Source organism: Capra hircus, chromosome 4 (assembly GCF_001704415.2).
Source record: "Capra hircus breed San Clemente chromosome 4, ASM170441v1, whole genome shotgun sequence".
Classification (NCBI taxonomy): Eukaryota; Metazoa; Chordata; class Mammalia; order Artiodactyla; family Bovidae; genus Capra; species Capra hircus.
The window spans coordinates 41,313,135-41,339,554 of NC_030811.1; the positions used below are offsets into that span (position 1 = coordinate 41,313,135).

General features: G+C 43.8%; 1 protein-coding gene across 1 annotated transcript in view; it reads right to left on the bottom strand.

The window, feature by feature from the left end:
• GLI3 (GLI family zinc finger 3) overlaps positions 1-26,420 on the bottom strand; it is a 314,645-nt gene that overhangs the window by 202,962 nt on the left and 85,263 nt on the right. Inside the window, exon 3 of the mRNA XM_018046999.1 lies at positions 13,438-13,680. Within this exon, the coding sequence (XP_017902488.1) occupies positions 13,438-13,680 (243 nt within the window). The remainder of the gene's footprint in view (positions 1-13,437; positions 13,681-26,420) is intronic.

Here is a 26,420-nt window from a genome sequence, read left to right on the forward strand (position 1 = left end):
ATTTGAGACGGAAGGCGAGAACAAAAAAATCCATGCCTTAGAGTCACGCTCACCTAGTGACTCATTAAGAGAGAGACACTTCAGAAAATCTGAGCATTAATAGCAGGAGACTAGCATCAAAGGAGCAAGGCTTTGCTTCTACCAAAAAGAACAGATTTTTAAAGAATATCCTATTGGAGCAGATTTCTAAAAAGGAACTATAAGGCCAGTCTCCCAATTCTTTCTCTGTGGAGCGGGGTGGGTTGTGCTGACCACTCCGCCTCTACCATTGCTGGGATATTTTACAGTCTGGAGAAACATGGCCATCAAAATGAAATATTAAGTTCAAGTAACCAAGCATGAAACAGACTCATGTTTTAAAATAATCTAGTACCAATGACCCGAAACCGCACTTGAACTTTTCATGCCTTGGACTCATTTCCGTGCTCCTTTGAAGCATTAGATGATGGAGAAGAGACGGAAAGAGAATTTTAGGCAGCCTCGATGGTACAGAAAAATGCCAACTGAAACTTTTGCCTATGGGACTTCCCTGGTGGTCCAGTGGTTAAGATTCCGTGCTTCCACGGCTAGAGTCGAAGGTTCAATCCCTGGTCAGGGAAATAGGTTCCAGAAAAAAAAAAAAAAAAAAGAATTAAAACTTCTGCCCACCCTAGCTCAGAGGGCATGCCTCTAAAAACCTAGACAATCTATGTTTCATGGACTTATTAGGCTTTAAGGGCAAGAACTGTGTGCCGGACGAGAGCCACTGAGGACGCTCAGGTTCTATCAGTCATGTGGAAGGCGTGGTGACATCATCAGCGACAAACCCCTCTGTGCACTTCCTTGGGGACTGTGACCGTGCACACATCACTGGAGGGCCCTGTAAAGATTATTAGAGAGAAAACCAACTCCCTGGCTTGGCTGAAATATTAGCCAGGGTCACGATCAACTTACGTGAAATCTGTCCCCCACCAAAAGTTGAAAATTCATGGGAGCATTTCAGATTGCAGTTCAGAACTCCTCATAAATTAATGAAAGTCAGACATGAAAGTTAATAACAGCTGGAACGGATCAAGCGGAAAGAAAATGCAGCATCGGCATATGCGTTATGTGAATTTCTCAGAGTCCATAAATTTGATATTTGGAAGGAAGAAGGGAAATGTTAATTAGGAGAAATTTCATACTGGATTTAAATTTGCCATGGAGTCAGAGCTCTATTGTAAAACCCCACTGGAATCAGAAATCTCCCTCCCCAGACCGGGGTCGTGCCTTTCATCCTGTTATTTTATACTTGTTGATAGGGGACTTAATTGTTTTCATCTGTTGTTTCAAGCGATCTCTCCCCAAAATATAAAATCAAGAGCCAGGGTCATATTTTGTGTTTCTACTGTGTGTGGTGCTAAGTTAATGTTGGGGAATCAATAAAAATATCTAAGTCATCCCTCTGCCTTCTCTAAACGCCTTAGAGCAATTTTCCATAATTTTTAGACTGTTCTAGTTATAAAGATCTCAGGGGATCAAAGTCACTCTTGAAAGACTCCACCTTCACTTTTTTTATTCTCCTGGTACAGAGGAAGCTTTGTTACAACCTGTATCTTTATTATCTGATCCCGACACATCTCAGGTGAGATCGAGTCCCCTAAACTGTAACTCTATGAAGATAGGATCTGATACTCACATCAGTCTTTACAGCAAATATCAGTCCTGCCTGCGGGGCCCTGAGAGAAAGGGATCTCCCTGGTCTTCTCCTTGACTGTCTTCATGGATTTGCTTCTGTGTTTACCTTCCTTTGCATCTATTTCCTTATTTGAATGTCCCTATGTCTTTTTAGCCTGCACAGGCTGTTATTCGCATTCAGTCCTTTTCATCTTTCCTCATAAATCATTCCTCCAGCTCCTTCATCATGCTTAACTGCTTCTCCCCAGGATTCTTTCTGTTTCTCTGAGACACCAAAACCAGGAGACAAGGAACTGCCCATATTAGTGGGACAACAAGATGTCTTCCTGTGAAAAGACTGTGGTTCTCTTTCTCTCCCTCTCTGACATAAACTTTCCAAGTATACTTATAGATAAAGGGATGCCCTCTCCCTGCCACTTCCTCCCCTGGCTGGGCAGGCTGGCCCAGTGCCCTGGTGTCACACAGGACAGGTGAGGGCCCAGTGGCCTCTATGCAGTGGGGGGAGCTGTCCCCAGACAGGCCTAGATGGGGCGAGACACTGCATCATACTGGTGACACGTGAAAGCCCAGTTACTTACAAAGGCTGCTCTTTGGAATGGAGAGTTCATTTAATGAATCCATTGTGGATCCAAGAGACAAGCCTGTGGCCCAAGTCCCTGTAGGTCTGGAGGAAACAGGGATATGGTAAGGAGACAGAGCTTAACAAGTAGGAGACAGAGCTTAACAAGTGCACGTGGGGCCGTCCTCTCTGACTCCCAAACCCTAGGCCTAGAAGCCCAGACTCAAACTGGCCCTGGGAGCAAGCCACACAATCACTCCAGACCTCAGCCTCAGTTAATTCAGCTGCCAGATGGGTTTGTGGGAAAAAAGAAATGAGATCATGTAACAGGGGTCTGGAGCCCAGTGGCTAGCACACGATAAATACTTCATGTGAGCACCAGTGTTTCCCCACACACGTATTCCCCCAAAATAGAGACACAGAGAGGACCGGGAGGCCTCCCCACACTTAGGTCATAGGTAACTTCCAATCTTTGGGGAAGTCTAAGCTGTAAAGCAATTTCTCATTTTCTCCCACACAGCCACATGCAGAAATATGGCAAGGACAGAGGTAGCACTAAGCACACCTGTGCCTTCCATGCTAGGATCCAACAGTACAGGCCTGGAGACCCTCGCGACAGGCAGCCTGCCCTCTCAAGGCCCTCCAATCCCTAGCCAGTCCCCGTTGGCAACACCAGCACCCAGTTCTGGAAGACTCCCTGAGCTCCCAGCTGAGCTAGCCTACATAGGTCTTGGTGCACACCTGGACTGCCATCTTGAAGTCTCAGCAGTTACAGGGCATGAGCTAAGGATCTGTGCTCTGGAGCCCAACTCTGTGAATCCCAATCTTGTTTCAACCACTTTGAGCCAGGTAAAAACTGACTTCGCCTTCCTGGACCTCAGTCTCCTCGTCTGTTCATGGGGAAAATCACAATGAACTCCTATGAAGTTGTTGCTGGGATTTCATTAATTACATGAATTCAGGCAAAGCCTGTACCATACTATGTGTTACAGAGGGAGGGCTCAACTTCTGCCGGCTATGGTTTCTATTTGGGGTGGGGGATGGGCAGCATGTAGGATCTTAGTTCCCCACTAAGGATCAAACTCGCACCCCCTGCAGTGGGCTGCCAGGGAAGTTCCAACTATGGTTTCTAAAAAGGGGAACCAGTTCCCATTGGGCTACTGCAACACCTGTTGAGAGCTGCCTCCCAAATTCTGCACTCCACTCCTTCATGAGAGTCCCCACACACCAAAAAACGTGATATTCCTTGAGTAAAAAATCAAACCATGTCACTTCCTCCATTGGCTATCCATTGGCCTACAAGCTCCCCCCAACTCATCTCCCTCACCTATTTCACTGCCTCACTAGTCCAGCACACTTGCCTTCTCTCTGCTCCTAGACATGCCACAGGGAATCCACAAATTCCACTCTTAAAGTGAAATGCTCTCCCCTTGGACCTTCCCAAGGTTGAACTCCTTTTTGTCACTTGAGCGTCAACTGCAAAAACATTGCCCAGAAGGGCCTTCCCCAGCACACCATCTGCCTTAGTGGACTCAGAGCACCCGCTGTGCTGTCTCATTCTTGATGTCCCTTCCCCCATGTTTGGTGTGTGTTTCTCCTCTGACCAGAATGTGGGCTCCACGAAGGCCTGGACATGACTGGTTTTGGCAAACACTGCCCTCTCAGGACCTAGACAGTGTCTGACTGACGACAGACTCTCAAAAAGATGCAAGGAATTTTTGAAATGCAAATGAAGATCATACATCATGTACCCAAAGGAGTAAGATTTGAATCACATCACACCAGGGTTCTGATCAGAATAGTCGGGGACACTAGAGGCACTCAGGTGCCTCCAACTGCTCATCAACTGTCTCTCTATATCATCAATTTGGGGAATGTGAAAGGAACAAATTATGCTTGAAACATCATTAAAGATAAAACATGAAGGCTACATAAAAATGCATTTCATAGCATTATGTGCTGTGTAATATATATCCTATATGTTAATATGAAATAAACTGCACATTTGATCAGAAGAGTCAATCTATATGGTCAGATTCTTTGAAGTAAGCTGGAATCACAGATGCTGGTGGAGGGGGAAGGGAGGTGATGACGTTCCTTATTTAAAGGGGAAAAACAGGATTGGGGAAGGAAATCTGAAATCTCATCAAATTCAAATGCAGGTTTATTTCATGAAAGCCAACAGAAAAAGAGTTGATGTCTGTTTCCTAGGATGCTTGGTGCACACTTCTCTGCTCCTCTCTAAACCAGGAGACAGGCTCCCCTTTGATCCCACTCACAAGTGAGGAGCATAATCAGGATGTAGATTTGGGTCCCCCCAGTGGATGAGTAAATAACCAGCTTCTTAGAGTGAGCTTCCTCTGACCTACACAATGCCCACTGATTAGCCCTGCAGCCCCCCACAGAGAGGACGCATGAGTAACCCCCACCCCTCCACCTCCCCAGTCCCCCTTCGCCCCCCTACCCCACCATCTCCCTTAAGACTCTTTCCGTCCAGGCTGGATTGCAGGCTTATCCCACTTCTGGAAGTCTTTGTTCTCATTTTCTCCCAGTGGCATTAGCTACTGGATTTCCCAGATGAATTTCACTTTGTTATTCCTGGGCCCTCTCCCCAGCCTCGCCGTGGGCCCTTTGCACAATACCTCTGGCTCCACTGATGTCAGAGGATTTGAGTTTTTCAATAAAGTAAAACTCCAGGTTTTTAAATTTTTTATTGTGGATCTTATATTCTGAAGTTAAAACATGTCTTGATACAGAGCATTCTTAATTCATTGGCAATGAAGTTGCACTTATTTCCCAGTGTTTGGGGTTTGCACTTTGAGACCAAGATGCTGTGATTATGAGGGTTATCTAATACAGAAAAGCTGGAGAACAAGTAGATATGATTTCGTTGTCTTCAAAAGAAAATTTAACACACGGCACTGGGGAAGCAGTAGCATGTCCTTGAGGACAGGACGAGGAGTCAGCCAAAGAAGTCAGGAGGGTCTGAGGATGAAATTGCACACAGGCAAATCAGAAGGAGGAAGTGAATTAAACCCGGGACAAATTCTGGGCTGGTGATGGGAAACATAGTTACCCAAAGATCTGCTTAAATACGCAGAAGCCATGAAATAAGTCTCAGGGCTTGCCCTGGACTAACGCAGCAGATCAGCTTCTAGGAAGCCTGCGGGCTTGCACTTCTACAGCCTGTCTCCTGCCACTCTGAAGTGAGCTCCAATCCCCAGCCCCCTAGTTCTCAGGTCCTCAGGAGCATCAGGTTTTCCTTTGGCCTCTACGCCTTTGCAAATGTCTCTCTACCTCTACCATAAGTATTTATTCAGGTATAACTTTCTCCAGGAAGCCTTCCCAACTCATCAAGTCTGGGTGAGGTATGTGTGTGTTTTCTACTCCTCAGGGACTCTGCATCTATCTTTTATGATACATCCTTTATACCGACTTTCGGCAAGGGCTTATCCTCTTGGTCTATTGTCCCACTGGCCTAAAGCTCCACGGAAGCAACAACCTTGTTCTTTCTGTCCAACACAGGTTAGCACTTAAGAGACATTTGGTAAGCATGATTAACTAGCAAATGACTGACAGGTGAACCAAAAACACAAACAGCTAAATGAGTCCAGAACTTTCTTTATTTCGTTCTAACAGGAAGAAACTCTTCAAAAACTTAGGCTGATAAAAAGCCAGGAGACACCCCCACCCCCGCCCACAAAGAAGGGACGATATTAGGAAAATGAAAACAATGCGTTTTAGGAGACGAAAAGTATGGACCCACATGTAAAAGCTCAAAGGATTGAAAGCTGGATACTTTTCAAAGAGTTCCACAAGAATCTAAACTCTATCAGAACATAAGAAGGACAAAGCCATAAAATGCCAGATCGGCAACCCCATATTAAAGTAAACTGTGCAAGGCACAAAGGAAAACCCAGCCCTTTTACTAAGTGAGATGAAGATACAGCACAAATTTATAGGTACAAGATCAAGAAAGCTAAAGCAGAGCAGGAGATGCAGCTTTCAAGAGACATCAAAGGTAACATTCTTTAATTATACAAGAAAAAGGAGGAGGGGGCCAAGGATAATGTTGCCTCTGTTAGAAAATGGGCTACGAAGCTGTGAGCAGATGGCTATGAAATGGCAGGAGTTGCTGTGTTTCTCATGCTTTCCCTCAACGAAGGAGGGAGCGACAGAGGAGGAAAAGAACTATAAGCAACTAAGAATACTGTCACTTGTGCTGGGTGTTGGGTGGGTAGGCAAATTGGAAAAGGAACAGAATTCCATGGAATATTTAAACAATTGGATTCATGATCCCAATCAATTTGTCAATGGAGGATCTCATTACCAGGAATTACACACATACTTCCACACTAATAAGTTGGAAAGATGTTACTGAAACCGTGAATTGCCTTAGAGGTTACTGAAGATAAGAGGGATCACTGAAATTTATTAAAGGGAAAAACAAAGACCATGCTCACCTTAACCACAGGAAGAATACCTACCTGTTTGATTTTTAGATGGACTTCAAAATACACAGGAGATCTCCTATGCAAATCCCATGGTGTTTAAAATGAATTGGTCCTCATCCAACTCTGAGTAAAGTGTCAGTTTCCTCCAAAGAACCACAATGTACGATGTCTGAGCATCCTGGCAGTTCTAAATGTGCTGCAGGTATGCGGAAGCAAATACTCTTGATGTTTTGCAAATGAACAACTTATAAATGAATTAATGTGTCATAAACACTTTAAACCTTGCCTATGTTCAGAGAACGGAGAAGGCAATGGCACCCCACTCCAGTTCTCTTGCCTGGAAAATCCCATGGACGGAGGAGCCTGGAAGGCTGCAGTCCATGGGGTCGCTGAGGGTAGGACACCACTAAGTGACTTCACTTTCACTTTTCACTTTCACGCATTAGAGAAGGAAATGGCAACCCACTCCAGTATTCTTGCCTGGAGAATCCCTGGGACGGGGGAGCCTGGTGGGCTGCCATCTATGGGATTGCACAGAGTCGGACACGACTGAAATGACTTAGCAGCAGCAGCATGTTCAGAGAGGATGGGGGGGTGGGTAGTACGTTTGAATCAGAGGTTGACTATAGTGAGTAAATTATAAAATGGAAGCAGAAGCTTCCATTTCTTCTGTTTGCTGAGGAGCTACCTCTGACCAGCAAGCTCTGGATCAACTTCATCTCCAGTGTTGACAGGCCAAGCAATGAACAGCTCACCCCTTCTCTGCATTAACAAGCCCTCTCAGTCCTGCCTAGGAACTCTGGTGGATAGAAGAACAAAGCACTGCCACAGACATCACCTTATTCTAAAGAAGATCAGGCCAACATACACGGACAACCCAAGCTGCAATGTGTTTCAGGGTCTTACATGGACTAGGGGTGCGGGGTAGGAAAAGATCTTTGTGAGACGGGACTCAAGGAATCCTTTCAAAGGAAGTGCATCATTAGACTGAAGACTGCATAGCACTTGAAGGTGAGGAGAACAGGCAAGAATTATTCTAGGAGGACAATAGCCTGAGCAGGGCGGTCTGAGCAGTGGGCCAAGGGAGCCAGACTTGCCTGCAGGGGGCACTGTTAGGGCAACAGAGAGAGAGAGGGCCAGGCCAGAACAATGAGCCAACTGGTTCTCTCTAGAGCACGGTCTGCCTTTGCCTCTCCTTTCTATTCATTCCTCTCCTAGAGGAATGGGCTTCAAGCTTCTCCCTGGTCCCCTCTAATAAGTGCGTCCCTTAAATTCAACGGATAAAATCAACAGCTCTTTCTCCAAAGGTCACAGTGCTTCTCTTCCCATCGAGTTCCAGTCTCTCGCTGTTTCCCAAGACTCAAGCGTAGAGTCACAGTCATGTTAAAGATTCAGTGGGGAGTAGAATCTGGAGCCTCCTAAAAATGATTCCAAAATTTCCACCACTTTCTGCAGGGTTGCTTGCAGTGTAGCTCTATTTTAAAAAAAGTCTGTGGACATGGGCTCACTACTTCTGGTCTTAAAACATTTGCCTCCAAGCTACTGAAAGAAACCTTGGATCATTACACTGAATTTCTAAGAGAAGGACAGGAATAAGCAGAGAGCTTTTCTTAAGCTCATAAATAAGTTTTGCAAAGCTTCCTAGACTTATCTGCATCTTCCCACTCCAGGTCCTCCCATGATTCAAGTCGACTAGCTCAAGATGCAAGACAGTCAGCAAAGTCCCCAGACTAGGACCCAACATCAGGCTTTCTGGTGAAACCCTCCAGTTTTGGGGGGGGTTGGAGAGGGAGGGAGGAACAATCACAACACTCCTGATTGGTTTCCCAACTGTTCTCCAAAGATGGAAACGACAGCCTGGATGAGAACAGAACTGTGCACCCGGGGAGCTGTCACTGTCTCTGCAGTTTGGTCAACACCAAACTGTTCATTTGTGCCTCGTAGGCATCTTTGTCTTTCACAGCCTCCAGATGACACTCCCAGAGTAAAAGAAATGTGAGCAGGTGCGTCTATTAAATATGTAAAATACACCTCTTCCCTTCTCCTCACTTAGAAGATGGATTTCTAAAGGGTATGGAAAGTCACCTAACATAAAGACAGACAGGTAGAAAAAATATCTTCCATGCCTTTTTTTTTTTTTAGCACACAAGAATGCAAGTGGGCTCGGCACATCAGCTTTCTGCAGAAGATAAATGCTAGCCAATTAAAAATTCAGTTTCTTTTCTTTAAGCTAATTCCTCAGGTTTTTGCTAATTAGCAACTAATAGTTCTGTCATCTGAGCTGGGAAACATAAGGAAGAATACCAGCGGTATGTTTTCAATCAAAGCATTTACATGGAGGAATGAATCATAGTTTCCAGGAGGAATAACTGCTTGGGAGCAGTTGGGGGCATAAAGAAAGCAGTCTTCACACAACTATAAAACTGGAAAAGAGACCTGAAATTTTAGAAAAGGGGGCATCTTTCTAAACCCTCCCCACCAGCAGGGGACCTGTATGACATGATGGTGATGCCAAGAAACTCCCCACCAAGAGCCCAGCAGGGATAGTTAGAAAACTGCACTCCACAGTCCAGAAGACAATGCAACACATGGTTTCTGTAACAGGGAAGCGAATAAAAGTTAAGTGTCGGCCAGGGTGCAGGAATGCTTTAACTATTATGTCACCTGCCTTGTCAGTTTATAAAAGAAATGCACGGTGGTAAGTGAAAGCAGGGAGTGATGGTGGTTTGGCATATCTGCTGCAGATGAAGCAGGGGCAGAATAAAATCTTTGCTGAGAAATCTTTGGGCTGGAGATGGGGGTCGTCATCCTGACTCCAGGACAAGCAGGTCAGATTCCCCAAATCTGGTCCCTCCCATGCCCTGCCCAATCATAAAGCACGAGTGATCCCACAGCAGCCAGCCTGTCAGCACCACCCCAGGTCTGAGCCACGCGGCTGGAACATCTACTTTCTTGCCTTGATATACACCGCTTCCACAGCTACCCTTGGTGAGAGAAAGCCCCCGGTGCCCCCTGTGAGGATTTTATTCCAAACACATGTTGCAAATGTTTGAAGTGCCCGCTATCCTGGGGTTTTCTCTTTTTCATTTTTCTAAAAGTCAAACCCACAAAACCCAAAATACTTTGAATCCCGCCTAAGTGCAATTTGTGAAGATGCAACATTGCCTACCCAAGTATAACAGAGCCTTATGCAATAAAAATTTTACAGATGTCCTTCTGAGGGGAAAAATGATTTTCCTTTTTCCGGTCTTACAGGAAGCCTGCCCACACGTTAGAAATACAAAGTTAGTATATATAGAAGCACAAATTAGGCATCTTGGAACGTCTGCGTTTTCCAACCACAGAGAAACGCAGGAATTACTGTGAGAGTTCACAAGCCCAGCTACACTGGATTAGAGAAATCTTTCCCTCCAAGGGTCTAGTGGGGCTGGCAGACGACTCAAGGGAAAAGGGAGTGACCTAAACAGATGTCTCTGAACCTTTAGCTACCGTAGGTCCATGATCAGTTTGTGTGCTTGACAAGGCTGCCGACGGAGACAAGGTAAAGAAACTTGGCCAAACTTTTACATCTCATTTGAAAAAGAGGGCACTTTTCTCACATGCTAAAAGATTCTTGGAAGATGTGTCAATTTCAGCTTCCCATCTGTCATTTACCTGGATAATTTAAATCCATGTCAGGTAGGTATTATTACAAAGTACCTAAAAAAGCACTCATTATACTGGTAGAAGATTAAGTAATCCAACTGGATTCTAAAAAAAATAGAGTCATGTCCTACTGACTTCTTGGAGCTTAGTTTAGGACACCTTTCCATCATTTACCATGAATACCTAAATACTATACCTTTCACTTTCCCACAGGCATTAAGCTTGTATTTATTATATAAAACACTTTCTGGTAGGAATTTTAAATGTTAAAACTACTCCAACTCATGCAAAAGGTTTAAAATTTCTCTGCTCCTCAAACAGGAAAAAATGACAGTCCATCCTTTAAGATTCAGCGAGAAAGACTTCTTCTGATTAGAAGACTGTGGCACCCCATGCTAACCTCACAATCTTTCCCTAAGAAAAGATTTTTTTTTTTACAATTCACTCCATCTCTAATCTGTGTTTAGAGAAGACACTGACCTTGGGGAATCAGAAAGGCAGGTCTGACAGAGAAAGGCCAGTCTACACTGAACAACAATGCAACAACTGCAATTCTGACAAGACACCTTGGTTTGAAGAGCGAACTTATCACATACAGATGGTGGTGGGGATGATGTTGCTGCTGCTCATGATGACGAAGATGGAACAGGAAGAAGAGGAAGAAGCAGGAGAAGGAAAATGAGGCCGAGAATAGAGAGAAGCCCCAATGATTCAGATGCATTCATCACGAGCCAGAGATTGTACAAAATATTGGTATTTTATTGGCACTGTCTCACTTAATTGTCACAAGGACACCGTGGGGCTGGCAGTCTCACAATACTCCCATTCAACAGCTGAGAAGGGATCCTCGGAGGGATCTTAGAGGACAAGCCCACTTGGCGACAGTCATAAGGTCAGTAGGTGGCAAGGCTGGAACATGAGCGCCCTGGTTGCTGAGCCAATCTCTTGGACTCCACGTCCATATGATGGATGTAACGATAGCATTTATTCATGCCCAACTGAGTGAGTACCTTGGAATGGAGGGGCAGAAAAACACTTGCCATTTGGTGATAGACAGCTTACCTCACTTATAAATTACCCAATGATTTTATAGTGGTTTGAACAATACCGTGGGAAAAGCTGAAGCACAACCAACCTATAGGTGTGATGCCTCTTCAACAGAGTGACAAGCAATGGTTCCAAGAGCCATCAAGAGTTTTCCAGCGCCCTGGGCTAGTTCATACTCCCACTGGAGGTTGGAGGAGGGGGTCACACACAAGGACCACCGAGGAGGGACAAGGGTCCCAGGTGTGCAGAGATCCCAGCCCCTCAAAGGATGAGGAGAGGACTCAATGGGCGAACCGTTAGAACAAATGGGCCGAGAGCAAGCTGCACGTTGAACAGCACAGAGAAAGTTAACGGTCATCTGCCTACTTTGCTCAGCTGTCCTGAGCAATTAACTATTCACTAATTAGTGGGCATCTGGAATGAAAAACAAAACATAAATATGAAACAGGGAAAGTTTGTGTTCCCATCCAAGGGCACAAACAATGCAGGGCATGTGTGGCTGATAATCTAGACTTTATCCTTTTTCAAAAGTAAGCATACTCTCGGGGAATATTAATATAGGTAGGGAGCATGAAGAGTCCCTCATATTTTCTGCATGGATGAGATCTAATAGAGACCCATCCACAAAAATACATTGTAAAAAACTCAGACATGGGCTTGGAGAAAAACCCTACTGACAACTATTGTAAACTCTCATTCCAAAAATAAAGGAAAAATAAAACGAAATAAACCTCTAACAAGGAAAGAAGAGGAACACACACTCTATACATCCTCATTTCTGTAACTGTAGAAGTTAACAACTGTAGCCATAGGGCTGAGAAGCACTTTTTAAACAGAAAAGTTGCAGGCTTTTTGAAAAACTAACAAGAAGTCATTGAACCTTTTCCTCTATGCCTCTGACCACTTAAAAAAAAAAATTCTCCCTCCACTGAAAAAAAGTAATGTATCTTCCATCTTTACCAACAATATAATCTAGTGGGGAGGAGGGGGGAGCAGTTGCTGAGACTTAAGGTTGTGTGAAGCGCTTTGATCTGCGCCCTGATGAGGGAACATTCCCCTCTGCTTCAAGCCAACTAATGAAGGGATGAAATTAGCTTTTATCCTGGGCACTTTCTTGAACCAAAAAACATGCACTAATCAGCTGTCCTCACTCATCAGTCATCTGGCTAATGACCTTTTGCCTTAAAACACTAAAATTTCTGAATGATGTGGAAAAAGGAAAACACAAACCAGTCCCCCTCTGTGGCACACGATGGATCATCTGGAATTGGAGACGGGAAGGTTAAACAGCAGGTCTGTATCCTAGCAAGGTGATAAATCTGTAATCAAGAGCTGCATGCTTGGGCATCTCAATATGAACTTCATTACTCCACCACCGAATTATATATTTTAACTAGAACCAGGCCGGAAACAAGCTCAACCCTTATATAGTTTCCTTTGCATTCTGCAACCATCCCGTGGGTGTGTTCACCATCCTAGTTCATTTCTTAAACTTTCTGAGTGTAAGAAGAGGAGCTTACGAGGTCTCCAGCCTGCGAATTCCAGAAGAAAGTACAATACACAGAAAAATCTTACACAGAAGGAATTTGGCCCTGGTTGGTTAAAAGAGGTTTGTTTGTTCCTCAACAATAAAGCAAATATATATATATATATATATATATATATATATATATATACACACATAAACAAGGGGAATATCTGCCATTAAAGACATCTGCTAATGCCTCCCACTTTAATAACTCCCCCTCCTCCACCGATTTTCCTCCAGCAGGGTCTACTTGGGTGGAGAAAATCTGGTTTCAGTTCCCAGGAAAGGTCTGTGTGGATTAGCCACAGACGGACACCTTCCTGACAGCCGCCCCCCAGCCCCCAAGGTCCAAGTTGCTTAGAGACGGAAAGAAATGGTTTCCCTAAAAAGAAGGAACAGGATGTGGGAGAAGTTAAGAAGTAAAGTAAACAGTAAATTAAACATTTGCATAAAATAGTGCAAGACAAGTAACTCTTTAAGCGCACATGCACACACACACAGCCTGCCATGGCTCCTGTAGCAAGTGCCACAGGTTGGGGGTGACTTACGATAGTGAGGCTCCATGTAGCCATTCCTGGGGTCCATGGCAAACACAGCCCCGCGGTACGGGACAGAGGGCTCGGCCAGGTGGGGCAGGGACCCATGGATCTCCTTCTTGATCAGCGAGGCCCTCTCGTCGCTGGATGTTGAAGGCTCCTCGCTGATCTTGCTGAGCCCCGGGGCAATCTGTGGCTGCATAGTGACTGCGTTTCTTCTCTCTCTGTGATAGGTCTGTCCAGGACTTTCATCCTCTGAAGACAGAAGGGAAATGAAAACTCTGTGAGCACTTTGAGGAGACATTCAAAAACCATCATCAGTTGGGGATCCCTGTCCATCCATCTCCCCGCCTCCAAAAGAAGCCTACTTCTCACTCTTGGCAACTATGAAAGCTAGCCATGACTGGAGGGTCTCAAGCCAAAATTGTTTATGAATGAGGGTCCAAGATACAAATCGAAGGAGGAAGGGGAGCAGGAAATGAGCCTATTAAATTGAAATGTCAGCAAATTCTCATCCCCGGCTTCCAGCCGAATCTGCCAGTGAGGTTTCCCATCAGGGACCTGCCAGTATCCCTGAAGGGCCTGAGGAGCTAGAGATTTTGCCAGACTAAGGCTGTGGATTGCCAGCTTCTCCTGGCCTGAGGAAGCCAGGCCTCCGGTGATCCAGGAGGCAAGGGACCCCTGTTCCTCAGAGGCGGACCTGTTAGAAGGCAAAACTTATCCTTGTGATTTTATTTTTAAGTCAGATGTGTGATCCACTGAGACATGAAACAGTGCCAAGCATGGGACAGAAGACCCGCTGGTTCCGAGGGATAAAGATGGCAATCATGAAAACCTACAGTGCCCCTTACAGGACACTTCCTGCTTCGGCCCACAGAACGGAGCTGAGAGCTAAGAGGAAAATGGGGATAGAATGTGGGTGTGGAGGGCGTCAGTTACACTGATCTACATCCAGACTCTGGTGGGCTCCAGACATCGTTTCAAACATGTAAGAAACGGCTTGATGAAATTCAAGCTCCCTCATACTTCTGTTCTCTTTCGTCTGTAAGAACTTTCCATCGGTCCACTATGGTTCTCTGCAAATGTGATTGGATGGCCTTTCCAATAATAGCAGATCAAAGACCCGTGGCATAAAATCAAACCAAACTGGCAATCAAAACCCACAACAAGTGGACCAATTCATCTGTAAGAATCATACGCGCACTCTCAATTATGCCCACACAAGCTCTGTGTTTAATCCACAGACTGTGCTCTGGCAGATAAGTGCTGATGGAAACAAAGCTGTTAGGACACTGCTTAGACACTCCATTTGAAAGCTGTTTCTCATTCCTGATCCTAAAAACAAAACAAAAACAAAAAAACTATAAGTGCATATAAATAATAACACTGATGTACTATTTAATTGAACAGATATTGAACTCATCTAATCTTCACACACAAACTTCTCTTCAAAATATCCAAAAAAACAGAGGTATGTCTAGCTGAGTAGACATACTCTCTTAAAGACATACTCTCTTAAATGTCTCTCAAAAACAAAAAAAAACAAACAGAAAAAAAGTATGCTTTAGCAATTTCATAGCTCTTTTGACATTTAGAAGAATAGCTATGAACATGAACTAGTGTGAAAATACAAACTCAAATAACAACAACTCTTTTGTGATGACTAATACTTTGAACTACCTAAAGCCAGTAGCAACTCTCATTTTCCTGCCTATGTTTGGGACCTGAAGAAATAAGCACTGTATATTTCTTTCTTTTTTTTTTTTTTTTTTTAGCCTAGCAAATGACTTTCAAAACCAAACAGGCAATGAGGTATGTTCTGGACTTTACAGTGATTTTGCTGATTACTGCTGGGTAACTGTGAAACATTATTTTGTGCAGATCCCCACCCTCAGATCTTGTAATGATGGAATAAATCATGAGTTTAATCTATCAAGTAACTACTAAAAAAGAAAATGGTCACATTTTCACACATTGATCTTTCCAAAACCAATTACAACCATGCTTTTGCTAGTTTAAAAACAAACTACAAAAACAACAACAACAACAAAAATCCGACATTTTAATTTCTCTAACACTTTTAGGCCCTAATCCACACTCAGACTTCATTAGCAGTAAAGTTGCAGGCTGCAGAATGAAGGTTTTCAGTGATGTAAAGACGGAAGGATGTCAAAAACACTCAAAACTCATAGTCGGTTTATAAAAATTCCCACCATGGCCAAAGTCATATTTTCCTCTAAAGTGTGCCTGCACAACTTCCAATTTCAACTTTGCACTAAGGTGTAAATTCTATAGAATGGACCTGCATTTGGAAAGCCAGACAGCTCATACCAAGAGGGACTGTGACACGCAATTAGCAGTCTCTGGGAAAGATGAATAACCAAGCCCTACTAATCTGTTCCAGGTTTAAAACAGGATTCCCTTCACTTAATCTTCCTAGAAGAAATTAACTTTTCTTCTCTTAAAACTGCATCCCTACAATAGAGTGAGTTTCTTAGACATGATGTCTTTACGGACAAGCATTTGAATCCAGCTTCACGAATAACTGAATAATGGGCATGGACTATTCGCAGCTCTCCCACATTCTCGCCCACCTCCTGGGAGAAAGAAGCAGTTAGGGGGAGGCGGGTAAGTGGAAACGGGCGGGTCTTTTTAGCTAAAAATTAATTCCTTCATGAGAATTAACACAATATGTGTGAATATCAAATTAGAACAAGAAATCAGCAAAGTTCAAACACTTAATACTGAAAAAAATGAACTAATTCTCTTAGTAAAACGCAGGCCAGGATTTTTTTCATGTGGAAACTTTCATCAGACCTACTCTTATACGAGTCAGGACTCCCACATTTTCACCTACTCTCCCTCTCCAGAAAATTCCAGCAGGTGATTATTTCCTGAAGTTCATCTCCTATACTGAGTTGATTCTGAGGGGCATTCAGGATGAAACCTTGACAGTATACACCCCCAGAATACAAACAGCTATGAGGCATGAAAGAGTGCTATCTACAGTGAAAGGGAAACTTTCCAAGCCATATTCCTGCCTGCTCTTATAAATTTAGCAACCACTCTAGCAAGCCAAGAAGACGAGAGCTGTCTAATCTTGCTCAGTCGAGCTGAGTTGTTCAATAAAGTTGGAGAGTCAGCGCAGACAGGCTACGCCAGGCCAAATTATTGACAGAAACATACTGTCCACCATGGCAACAAGCAGAAGTCAGCTGCAAAAATGTAAGCAAACAGCCCAGTCCTTCAGAAGCATCTGCCAGTGGACTTGAACAGCCAAACACAGGGCGACTGTTCGTGCCTCTCTCGGTTCAGCAGCTGCAGGCTCGGAGGGTCAGACTGAGACATGCAAGTTTCTAAAAAGCTTCAGGAGAAAAACTGTTTTCAAAACTGTCATCAGGATCCCACTTTGGATCCCCTGCCTTCTGCAGATCTGTGCTCCAGTGGAAATTAGGGAATTCCCACCCACTGCAGGGAGGGCTGCCCCCACATTGCATTTCAGAAGCTGTCTCATGTTTTTCCAAACTCATCCAAAGGCAACCCATATTGCATCAGACACGCTTGGTGCCATAAACTCTCACAACTCAAGAGCGGCTTTATCAACATTGCTTAGATCATTTACAGGGAAGGTTTCCAGGAAGGCATCGCGGTGAGAAGCAGGACTCAACACACACACACACACCTGTGCATTTGTTCGCAAACTGTTGATTGGCTTCTTCTCCCGGAGACCCAGGACACGAGTGCTCTTTTGCATTGGACTGGACAAAAAAGTTTCAGATGACTGTTCCCATGGAAAGGTAAAACCCTGCACCCTATCACCAACCAGGAACACTTCCTGTTCCCTTTACCAAATCAGCGGGTGAGGATCTCATGGTACAAGTGCTCACCTCTTTGAAATTAACGTGGATTTTAAGCCGTCCCCTGCAATCCCGTTTTAAAAGCATCACGCCTCTCTTCCCCCCAAGACACAGAAGACACAGAGTGAAAGCGAACAGATGGATACTTACAACTCAGTCCCAGGCTCTGGCTAGCTACTTTCTGCAAACTTCTCTTTCTGCTGGGCTTTCTCTAGCAGTGCAGACCTGCTAGGAACATTCTCGGTGTCTCCCTGCCTCCCTGCACCCTGGCCCTCTCCCTCTCCCAAGCAGTGCTTGCTCCCATTAGAGGAATTAAAAGTGGTTGGAGCCATGCTAAATTTAACAAGCTCATTAGTATTCTTTCTGAGTGCTTCCGAGTGAACTCTCTATTCAAGGCACTCTCTCCAGCAGAAGGGTCAGGCTGGCTAATCATTAAATCAAACTAATGTCACCCTATCACAATCAGCCCCAGAGAAGGAGGGTTTATTATTTCAGTTTATGCTAAATAAACGGTTTTACAAACGGTCCCCAAGCAAGGTCAACAGCAGCTTCAATTACAAGACAAACTTAACAAGAGTTGCAATAAACCAAGGACCCCGTATTGACTTAAGAACAGGCTCGACGCCACATATGGCCACTAGCGGGGTTGTACAGGAATGCATATTGGAAAATAAAGGAAGAGGGGGCGCTTCTTTCTTTGCCAGAATTTGCCACTGCACAGCGACTGTTCATTCACCTCTCTGCAACCAGCTAGCCGCTCAGCTCAATTCACTCCACACAAAGGCTGGAGCCCAGACCTCAATGGACCGAGTGAAACACGTTCAGAACTAGGCTCTCTATTGTGACTGAATTTCTTAACATCTTTTCAAAAAGCGGAGAATGCCTTGAGGCTAAAGGAAGAAACAGGCTAATGGTGAATTGGGAATTCAGAGCAAATTTCAGAGCCCTTTCCTCCTAGCTTTTGAGGTTGAAAGCAAGCTCTTTCCTTTCAAGTTTCAAAGTCCTTTTTCCTCCCGCAGTGTCACAGAAGGATTTGAAAAGAAGGTAATTGTGCTCGCAGTCTCCCTGATCAGAGCTTACGTCCTATTTCTGGTATTTCGGAATACTTCTTGCAATAATAGTGCATATAGCTCAATCCCTTAACCGGCCTGCACTCTGCAATTGCTCATTAAATGAACAATTGCGGGTATAAAATGCCTTTTATGTTCAAGGTCTGGATATAAGATAAGCATTCTAGGACTCTAAATTTGGTTTACTAAGGAAACTCTCCATCATTAAATTACAAAACTGAAGTCAGAATATCAGGCTTTCCCAGAAAAGTGGCACTCAAATTTCGGTGAGCCCAAAAGGCAGGGCGGCTGGGGGGAGGGGTGGAGGCCACAAAATGTTAAGGAGGGGAAAAAAAGGAGTGGATACTCAGATTTTGAACAGAATAGGATTCAAACAAGAAAATAATATTTCCATGTTTAATAAGGTCTGAGTTTGTGAAACCTCATCATTTCCAAACTGAGTGATATCAATCATCAAGTCATCTACAAATAGATCAAAACACAGGTGTGAGCCTCAATCAACACGCAGAGGGCTATTCCTGACCCCTCACCGGCAAACGTCAATCCCCTTTCTTAAGAGAAGAAATAATCCGTTTCTGCCACAAACCACTTTATCATTTGTATCTTCTCACTTGCTCCTCACCAGAACCCGATGTTATAGCAGGACAAGGCATTAGGGCCAGTTTCCTGATCAAAACTATGCAACCATGTCCTTTATACATGATGTAAGAGAAATCCTAATCACGCCTGCGACAGGCCACAAAGTCCTGTTAACATGAGAAGAGGTCTGCTCCCAGGCAGGTTTGGTGAATGATACCTGTGGCTTGTGTGCAATCTCAGCCTCCACCCCCATGACCATCAATTAAAGGAAGGGAGGAGAGCAATTACATTTTGATGATCTGACATTTTCAAATCCTTGATACTCTCCAAATAAGTTTTTGTCAACAAACAACCACTTCTGGGAAAAACCCAGAGGGCCCCAGGGACAAATCCACTGTGGGACATCCAACTTCAGGGTCTTAGTACCCTGAAGCATCTTATCCCCACAGGTATGAGGACAGGCTTATGCCTTACACAGGCTGTGTGTCCACGTGCACACACACACACTCACACACACACATACTGTCGCACGCTGAGGCTCGACCAATGGCATCTGTGTGTTACCGCAGGTTTTAGTGTGCTCCCACGAGCCTGGAGCCCCACCTTCTTCTCTTCTAAGCAAGAAACAGAACATCATTTTCTGCTTTTCCCCCAGGAAATTGCTTGGCTGTGTTTGGAAAGAGCATTATTTCATGTTTTCTTATTATGTATTGGTTGCATCTTGTCAGCTTTTATTTCTGTGGTTATTTACTTTCTGATGTTCTTTGAATAAAAAACACCAATAGAACCCAACTCCTCGCCTCCTTGTTTCAGAATTTTCTCTAAGACTTTGCCCAAAGAGAGATCAGAAACGAAAGAGAAGAGGCTAAGCACATTCACAAGGTTTGTAGAATTATGCCAAGAAAGGGGGTGGGGGCGGTGGTTAGTGTCTGTAGTTTTTAGAAGCAGAATCTTGACCCTTTCCATCCTGACTGCAGGGACGCCTAAGCCAGAAGCTGCTCCCTGGAATCTTAGAGTCTGGCTGCCAAAGGGAGGAGCAAACAATGCCTTCTCTAAGAACATTTCCAATGCCCTTGGGGTCAGACATCGCCCTTGTGCGGCTACACATACATCTCCCATTGACAATGACTGATGACAGAGGGAGTGGCCCAGATGGATCGGGGAGAGCTCTCTGCTTTGTCTGCAACCTTTAAACTGACTGCAGGGCCTGCTACACCAGAGGGCGGCCGGGGGATGTGAAGCTTTGGAGAAATTCAAGTGGCAATCCTTTCTCAAAGATCATGGGCTCAAGAATTAACGGGTAGCTCTCTCTGCCTCCTTCCATCAACGAGAAGATCGCCAGGGGAAAGCAAAGAAGTAGAAAACGCCCTCCATCCCAGCAATAGGAGTACCACAATTTTTTTTTTTTTTTTTAACATTTCTAGAGTTCTTTTTGCCAAAGAACAAAACATAGTCCAGACTGACCAGTATCCCACCAGCCCTTCACCAGAAACTATTTGCTCCCAAGAACAGGTTAGTACTAAACCCAAGGCAATTTCTGGCCTTACTCCGTACTACTCAGCTTACAGAGCTTCACACAGCTTTAAAGGGGGCTCCTGGGATAGAAAGAGTGAAGAGTAAGACAAGAATTTGGATAAACTGAAGGGCAAACCTGACACTGCCGTGAGTTCCTGGGAGCAGGGAGCTCCCAAGGCCTGGAGCAAGCAGCCTCTTGCCTTTTTAAAAATAAGGGCTCCTTACCATCAGGAAAATCAGGGGTCGATCACACAAGCTTCATGTCTGAGGCCTCACCAGGCATGCCGTATACGGTTTACATCCTCTTGCCTCTCTCTGAACCCACACCAATCAGAGGTCCACACCCCTGCCTACCTCGGGAAGGATGCTTCTGGGTGTTAACACTATGACTCGGGCCAGCACAAACCCAACCTCACTAACCAGCTTTCAAAGTTTTAGACAAAGCAGTAGCCAAGCCCCACCTGTCCCTGGGAAGAGGGAAAAAACAACAACAACAAACAATAAAACAGGCCCCTGAGGGCCCGGGCGGGCCGTCCTGTAAAACGGAGATCTTCCTAATTTTCCATGAGCTCAAGAAGACCTTTCCTAGCATTAAGAATTCTAAAATGTCATGAAGCTTCTTCTATTAGCCTGCTATTAGTTACTAGTCACTGCTTACACAGAGTGAGTTAATTAGTGACATCAAAGGCAGTACAATAAATTCTCAGGAGGGCCCCATTTTTTTTCCTTCCACTTAATAGCGCATTTATGCCTATCTGCGAGTAACAGTCTCAGGAACATTTAGGTATTAGAGAGTTCTTTGAGAACTCAGTTTGAGTCTTTTAAAAGCAAAGAATGAAGAGTCTCTCTTCCTTGCTTTGCACCTACAGCCTGAGCAGTTAACCACCCATAGTGACATCCACAACCCACAATCATAAGAGACATCGTAGAATGTCTGCTCACAAGGCTCAAAGTGAGCTGACAGCTGCTGTGGCTGCATCCTCCAACGGGACCAAGCCTGTTGCCCAGGAGGTACCCTGCCCCCAGTCCTGCCATACCTGGGGGATCTTCACTCCCCAACCAGCGATCAAACCCATGTCTCCTGCTGTGGATGCACAGAGTCCTATCCACTGGACTTCCAGGGAATTCTCGCTCTTCCTTTAAAGGCAAGCAGGGAAAGAAATCTCTGTGTGTGACAGCCTCTGCTGGCCGCACTTCTGAATGGTGGTTCCCAGGTTCTCACCCACCCAATCCCCTCCGTAACATCAGAGTTCCATTTCCTAAACTTTTCACCGTGTTTTAAATTTGGTGAGGTGAACACAAATTTAACTGGCTTCATCTGGTGTGTTGATGTTGCCTGGTTTTGGTTTTTTAGAAAACTGGGTAATAAGAAAGCCTGAGCATATGGTGGTATTGTATTTTTAATAACATTTTAAAGACCATGCTTACTCTATGGCAGGAATCAGATCCTCCTGGAGAGTACACTTAAATATCAAGAGAATATCATTACTGTACAGAAAGGAGCTGGAGGCTTGACCCCCACTGGGACCAGATTAGGGATGGTGCAAGGGTGCTCACCTTTGCTGACTCAGCCTCTGGGCAAGGCCAGGCGCTGCCTGGATCAGATTTCCACCATAGAAGCTCCCTCTAGCCACTGCCCACTTTGACCTCAGCTATGAAACTTGCATTTGAGAAACTCAAATGAAAATAGCACATTTTGACTCTTCACACTTTTAACAGAGCTAAGTCTACTTCTAGTTCCTTAGCCACGGAAGTCTGAAATTTTGGGAAACACTTTCCAGGTGTGGTTCAGAAACTATGAGTAAAAGCAAGAATGGTCACAAAACCTAATCTCCCCCAAAGTCCACGTTGATGGTCACACACAAGACAGGAGGCTTTGGTACCCTGCTGCTCTCCTCTCCTCCGACCAGCTGGACAGGGCAGACACCAGTCACCCAGCCTCTGCAGGAGACTGGGAACCAGGACACAGCCAGACCTTTCTTTTGCCCTTTTTCTAACTTTCCAGACACAAGGCCAGGGGAATGTATTTTTATACTCAAGAAGTCCTAGTAAAAGTGATTAAGGAAACAAATAAAACACCAAATTCATCTACCTTTCCAAAATACAAGGCTTTTTTTTTTTTTTTTTTTTTTTGGTCTCACTCATTCATCTGACCAATTCAAATTCACTAACCACACACCAGTGAAATACAGCTAACATCTGCTTACTATGAGATCGAGAGGGCTTCGCCTATCTTGCTTTACTCTTCACTGTACCCTGATTAGACACTGTTGTTCTGATCATTTGCCAGATGAGGAAACTATGGCAGAGAGAATGTGGGCTATTTACCAAGGACACACAGCTGCTTGGTGGGCAGAGCCTGGAACCCAGGCAGTCAGACTTTAAAGCTCCTACTTAAAGATCTGGCTCTTGGACTTCCTTACTCAGTGACAAGAAATATAAAATAAATTTGAATTGTGATCAATGCCCTAAGACTTCCCAGGTGGACTAGTGCTAAAGAACCCACCTGCCAAAGAAGGGGATGTAAGAGACACGGGTTCGATCCCTGGGTCGGGAAGATTCCCTGGAGGAGGGCGTGGCAACCCAGTCCAGTATTCTTGCCTGAAGAATCCCATGGACAGAGGAGCCTGGTGGGCTACCGTCCGTGCAGTTGCAGAAGAGTTGGACATGACTGAAGCTACTTAGCAGCAGCAGAAGCGCCCTAAAGCATGTGTCTGGGAACTTCACAACCACCAAACCCTACTGCAGCATGAAAGCCGCCACAGACAAGATATAAACCAGTGGGCATGGCGGTGTCCCCATGCTTCATTTATAAACACAGAAATCTGAATTTCATGTAATTTTCACATCATATTTAAAAATGTAAAGAGCTATCCTTTGTTCATGAGCTGCACAAAAACAGGCAGCAGATTAGGTTTGGCTACACACTTCAGACTAGCAATTACCCTAAAGGAATTTACCCACCTTTGCCAATAAATCTTGTACCCAAAACAATGAGGGATATTACAGTAAAAAAGCAAAAGCAGTAATACTGAGAGTTGTGGGGGGGGGATATGGTGGGAGAGTCACTTTCTCACACTATTAAAATATTTCCATAATCCACTTCCAGGCTGTATCTTAAGGGGAAAAAAAATAGATAAGAAGACAATTTCTTTTCAAGGATATTCATCACGGTGTTATTTATAATATGGAAAACTAGGTAGCAAAATTAAAGTCCATTATCTTAGGATGGAATATTATTATAAAATACAGTGAATCAAGGATTTTAATGAATATAGGAAAGAATTTTACTGAGCACTAAGTACTTTTCTAAGGTGTTACAAGCCAATCCTATGAGGTAAATACTTTTGTACTTCTCATTATACAGATACAAAAAGTGAGGTTTATTTATCCAAGAAAACACAGCTAGAAAGAGGCAGAGCCTGCAATGGAATTCAGAGTCCACTCACTCACCTGACTACTATGCTTTCAAGTTCTTTAAGGAGTCAAGTTTTTGGAGGAGGGGAAGGTGGAAAACAAAAATATAATTATTTCTACACACTTTTTAAGTTTTAAAAAACGCACCAAGAGAGCATGAAATATTTCTATGCAATGTTTTTCCTTTATGGTCCTGTATTTCTCAAAAATTTTAGAGTGCAGAAATAGCTGATTTCTTTTACTCTTGGTTTTAATTCTATCCTAAGTATGACCTTTACAATAATTCTCTAGAGAAGTCCAAATTAAGTATACATACCTTGAGAAATTATCCCATGAGTTTCTCTCCTATAGTCTTATTTTATCTCTTGTAGTCCTGTAGTCTTATTTTAAACTATTTATCCCACCTCTTAAAGCTATAAGTGCTTGCTAGGCTATTTTTACACATATTCGTAACACCTTACAATGATACTGGGCTTTATGTAAATTCACTTACTTCAAGTTATAGGACTATTTTTAATTATTTTGTACTACACACAAGCACCTTCCAACAAGTACGTCCCTAACATGCCCTAATGTCCCTTCCTGCCAAACCAGCTTTCGCCAGGTCATCCCCTGAAAGGTACAAAAGAAAAGCACATTAGAAAAAATAAAAGAATTTTAAAAGGGAAAGTGCATTAGAAATGATCGTTACTGCCACGGCTACTGCTCACGCTCACTGAGCTCGTACTGAAAGCCAGGTCATATGCCAAGTGCAAAGGCATTAATCCCATTGGCTGCTCACCGTCTGCCAGTGTGCAGTCCTGGCACCCCAGTTATTCAGGTAAATACGCTGAGGCTTAATGAGTCTAAACAACCCACTTCAAGCCATCCTTCAGGTAAGTGGCCAAGTCACCAGGACTTTCTCATCTATCAATATCATAAATGATGATTAACCCTTGCAAACTGTCTACTACAAAGGCCCTGAAAGCTGAACACTGACTTGCTTGGCATTCCTTTAGAGGTACAGGTGAAGAAGATCAGTGTTAAAATTATTCTACCCCTTCCTATAAAAGTTATCAGGAAAGGCTACTTCAGTCTGTAATCAAGTGACCCATTATCCAGTGTCTCCAGATTCTGAAAAGCTATTTATGCAAAGGAATATTTACCACCATCTTTGGGGGGATTGTATTACAGACTTACATGCCAGAAGGCATCTGAGTCTTTGGTTTGTGTTCAAGTTAACAATAGCTCCAACAGTTTAAGCTGCATGTAGTTTATGGAAAGGGGCATATGTCCAATAGTTAAAGAAGCATATGGTTAATAGAGAAGAGAGGAAAACTTGCCTTTGGAAGCAGCTTTGCTTGGGTTATTTACCAACAAACGAAAGTCCCTCGTGCAGCCCTAGAGCATACTTCCCCTCCCACAGGCTGGAAAGAATGCCAAACGAGTCAATAAAACCATGGTCACAGTGAGCAAGAGACCTCCTCCCCAAGAAAGATGATAATTGAATTATAGCAAATTTCAGAAAGTCTTCTCTCTTTTCTTAATCAAGAACAAAACCAGACTCCTTCTTAAAATGCACTATAAGGAATTGTAACTGTTCCTAAAAGTGCCAGATAGATTTTCATCCATGCAATATTAAAACTAACAAGCGTCTTTTCAATTTATTTTAATGATGAGGTATGCAATAAAATTGCAGCAGTGCTTCGTTTAGGCAAAGGAGCTGGAGCAAAAAGTACCAAAATAAATAAATAATAAACTTACATGGGCCACTTACCAAAAATAAAAGCATTTAATTCAACCTTTTACAGGAGGCACACGCAGCATTCTGAAAGCAAAAAAAATTCTCATAACGCAAACCCCTACTTAAAAATCACTGCCAGGGGCTGGAACCAGGGCAGGGTGTTATTTCTTTTTCAATTTATTTTTCAATGTTTGGATATTAATGACATCAACTGCCATATCGTATATATAATAAGGCAGCTTGGTATAATAAAAGGAGTTAGAAAACCTAAGGACCAGACTTGCCTCCAGTGCTTTATCGGTGTGTGACCCTGAGTAACTTATAAAATATACCAGATTGTCAGTTGCCTAACTTAACAGGCAGACAATAAAACTTGCCCTGCTCACTTGCCAGTATTTCCTGAGGGTTAAACAAAATAAGATAAGGATCTTTATAAATTATGGCATTTATGAATGCCAGGTACCAGCACTAATTTCCTCATTATCTGTTTAATAATCGTGCAAAGCAGGATGGTGGGATGTAAGTGGGTTGGGAGGTAGTGGCTAAGTTTCCAAGTCTGATTCTATTGCTACATCGGTTGAACTTCAGGCAAAGTCACAGAATTTCTCTGGGCTGCTGCTTCCCCTTATATAAAATAAGCCATCACCAATCTACTCCACCCAACTTCTCACAGATTCCTAGGGGAAAAGATGGGATTATACAGGAAAAACTGTAAGGGAACAAACCGCTATGCACATTCACCAGGAGCCAGGCTAGATGTCTTGGGAGCAAATAATTGCTGCTTCACAACCAGAAAAAGGATCCAAGTTAACAACCTATAATTTAACTGGTCAT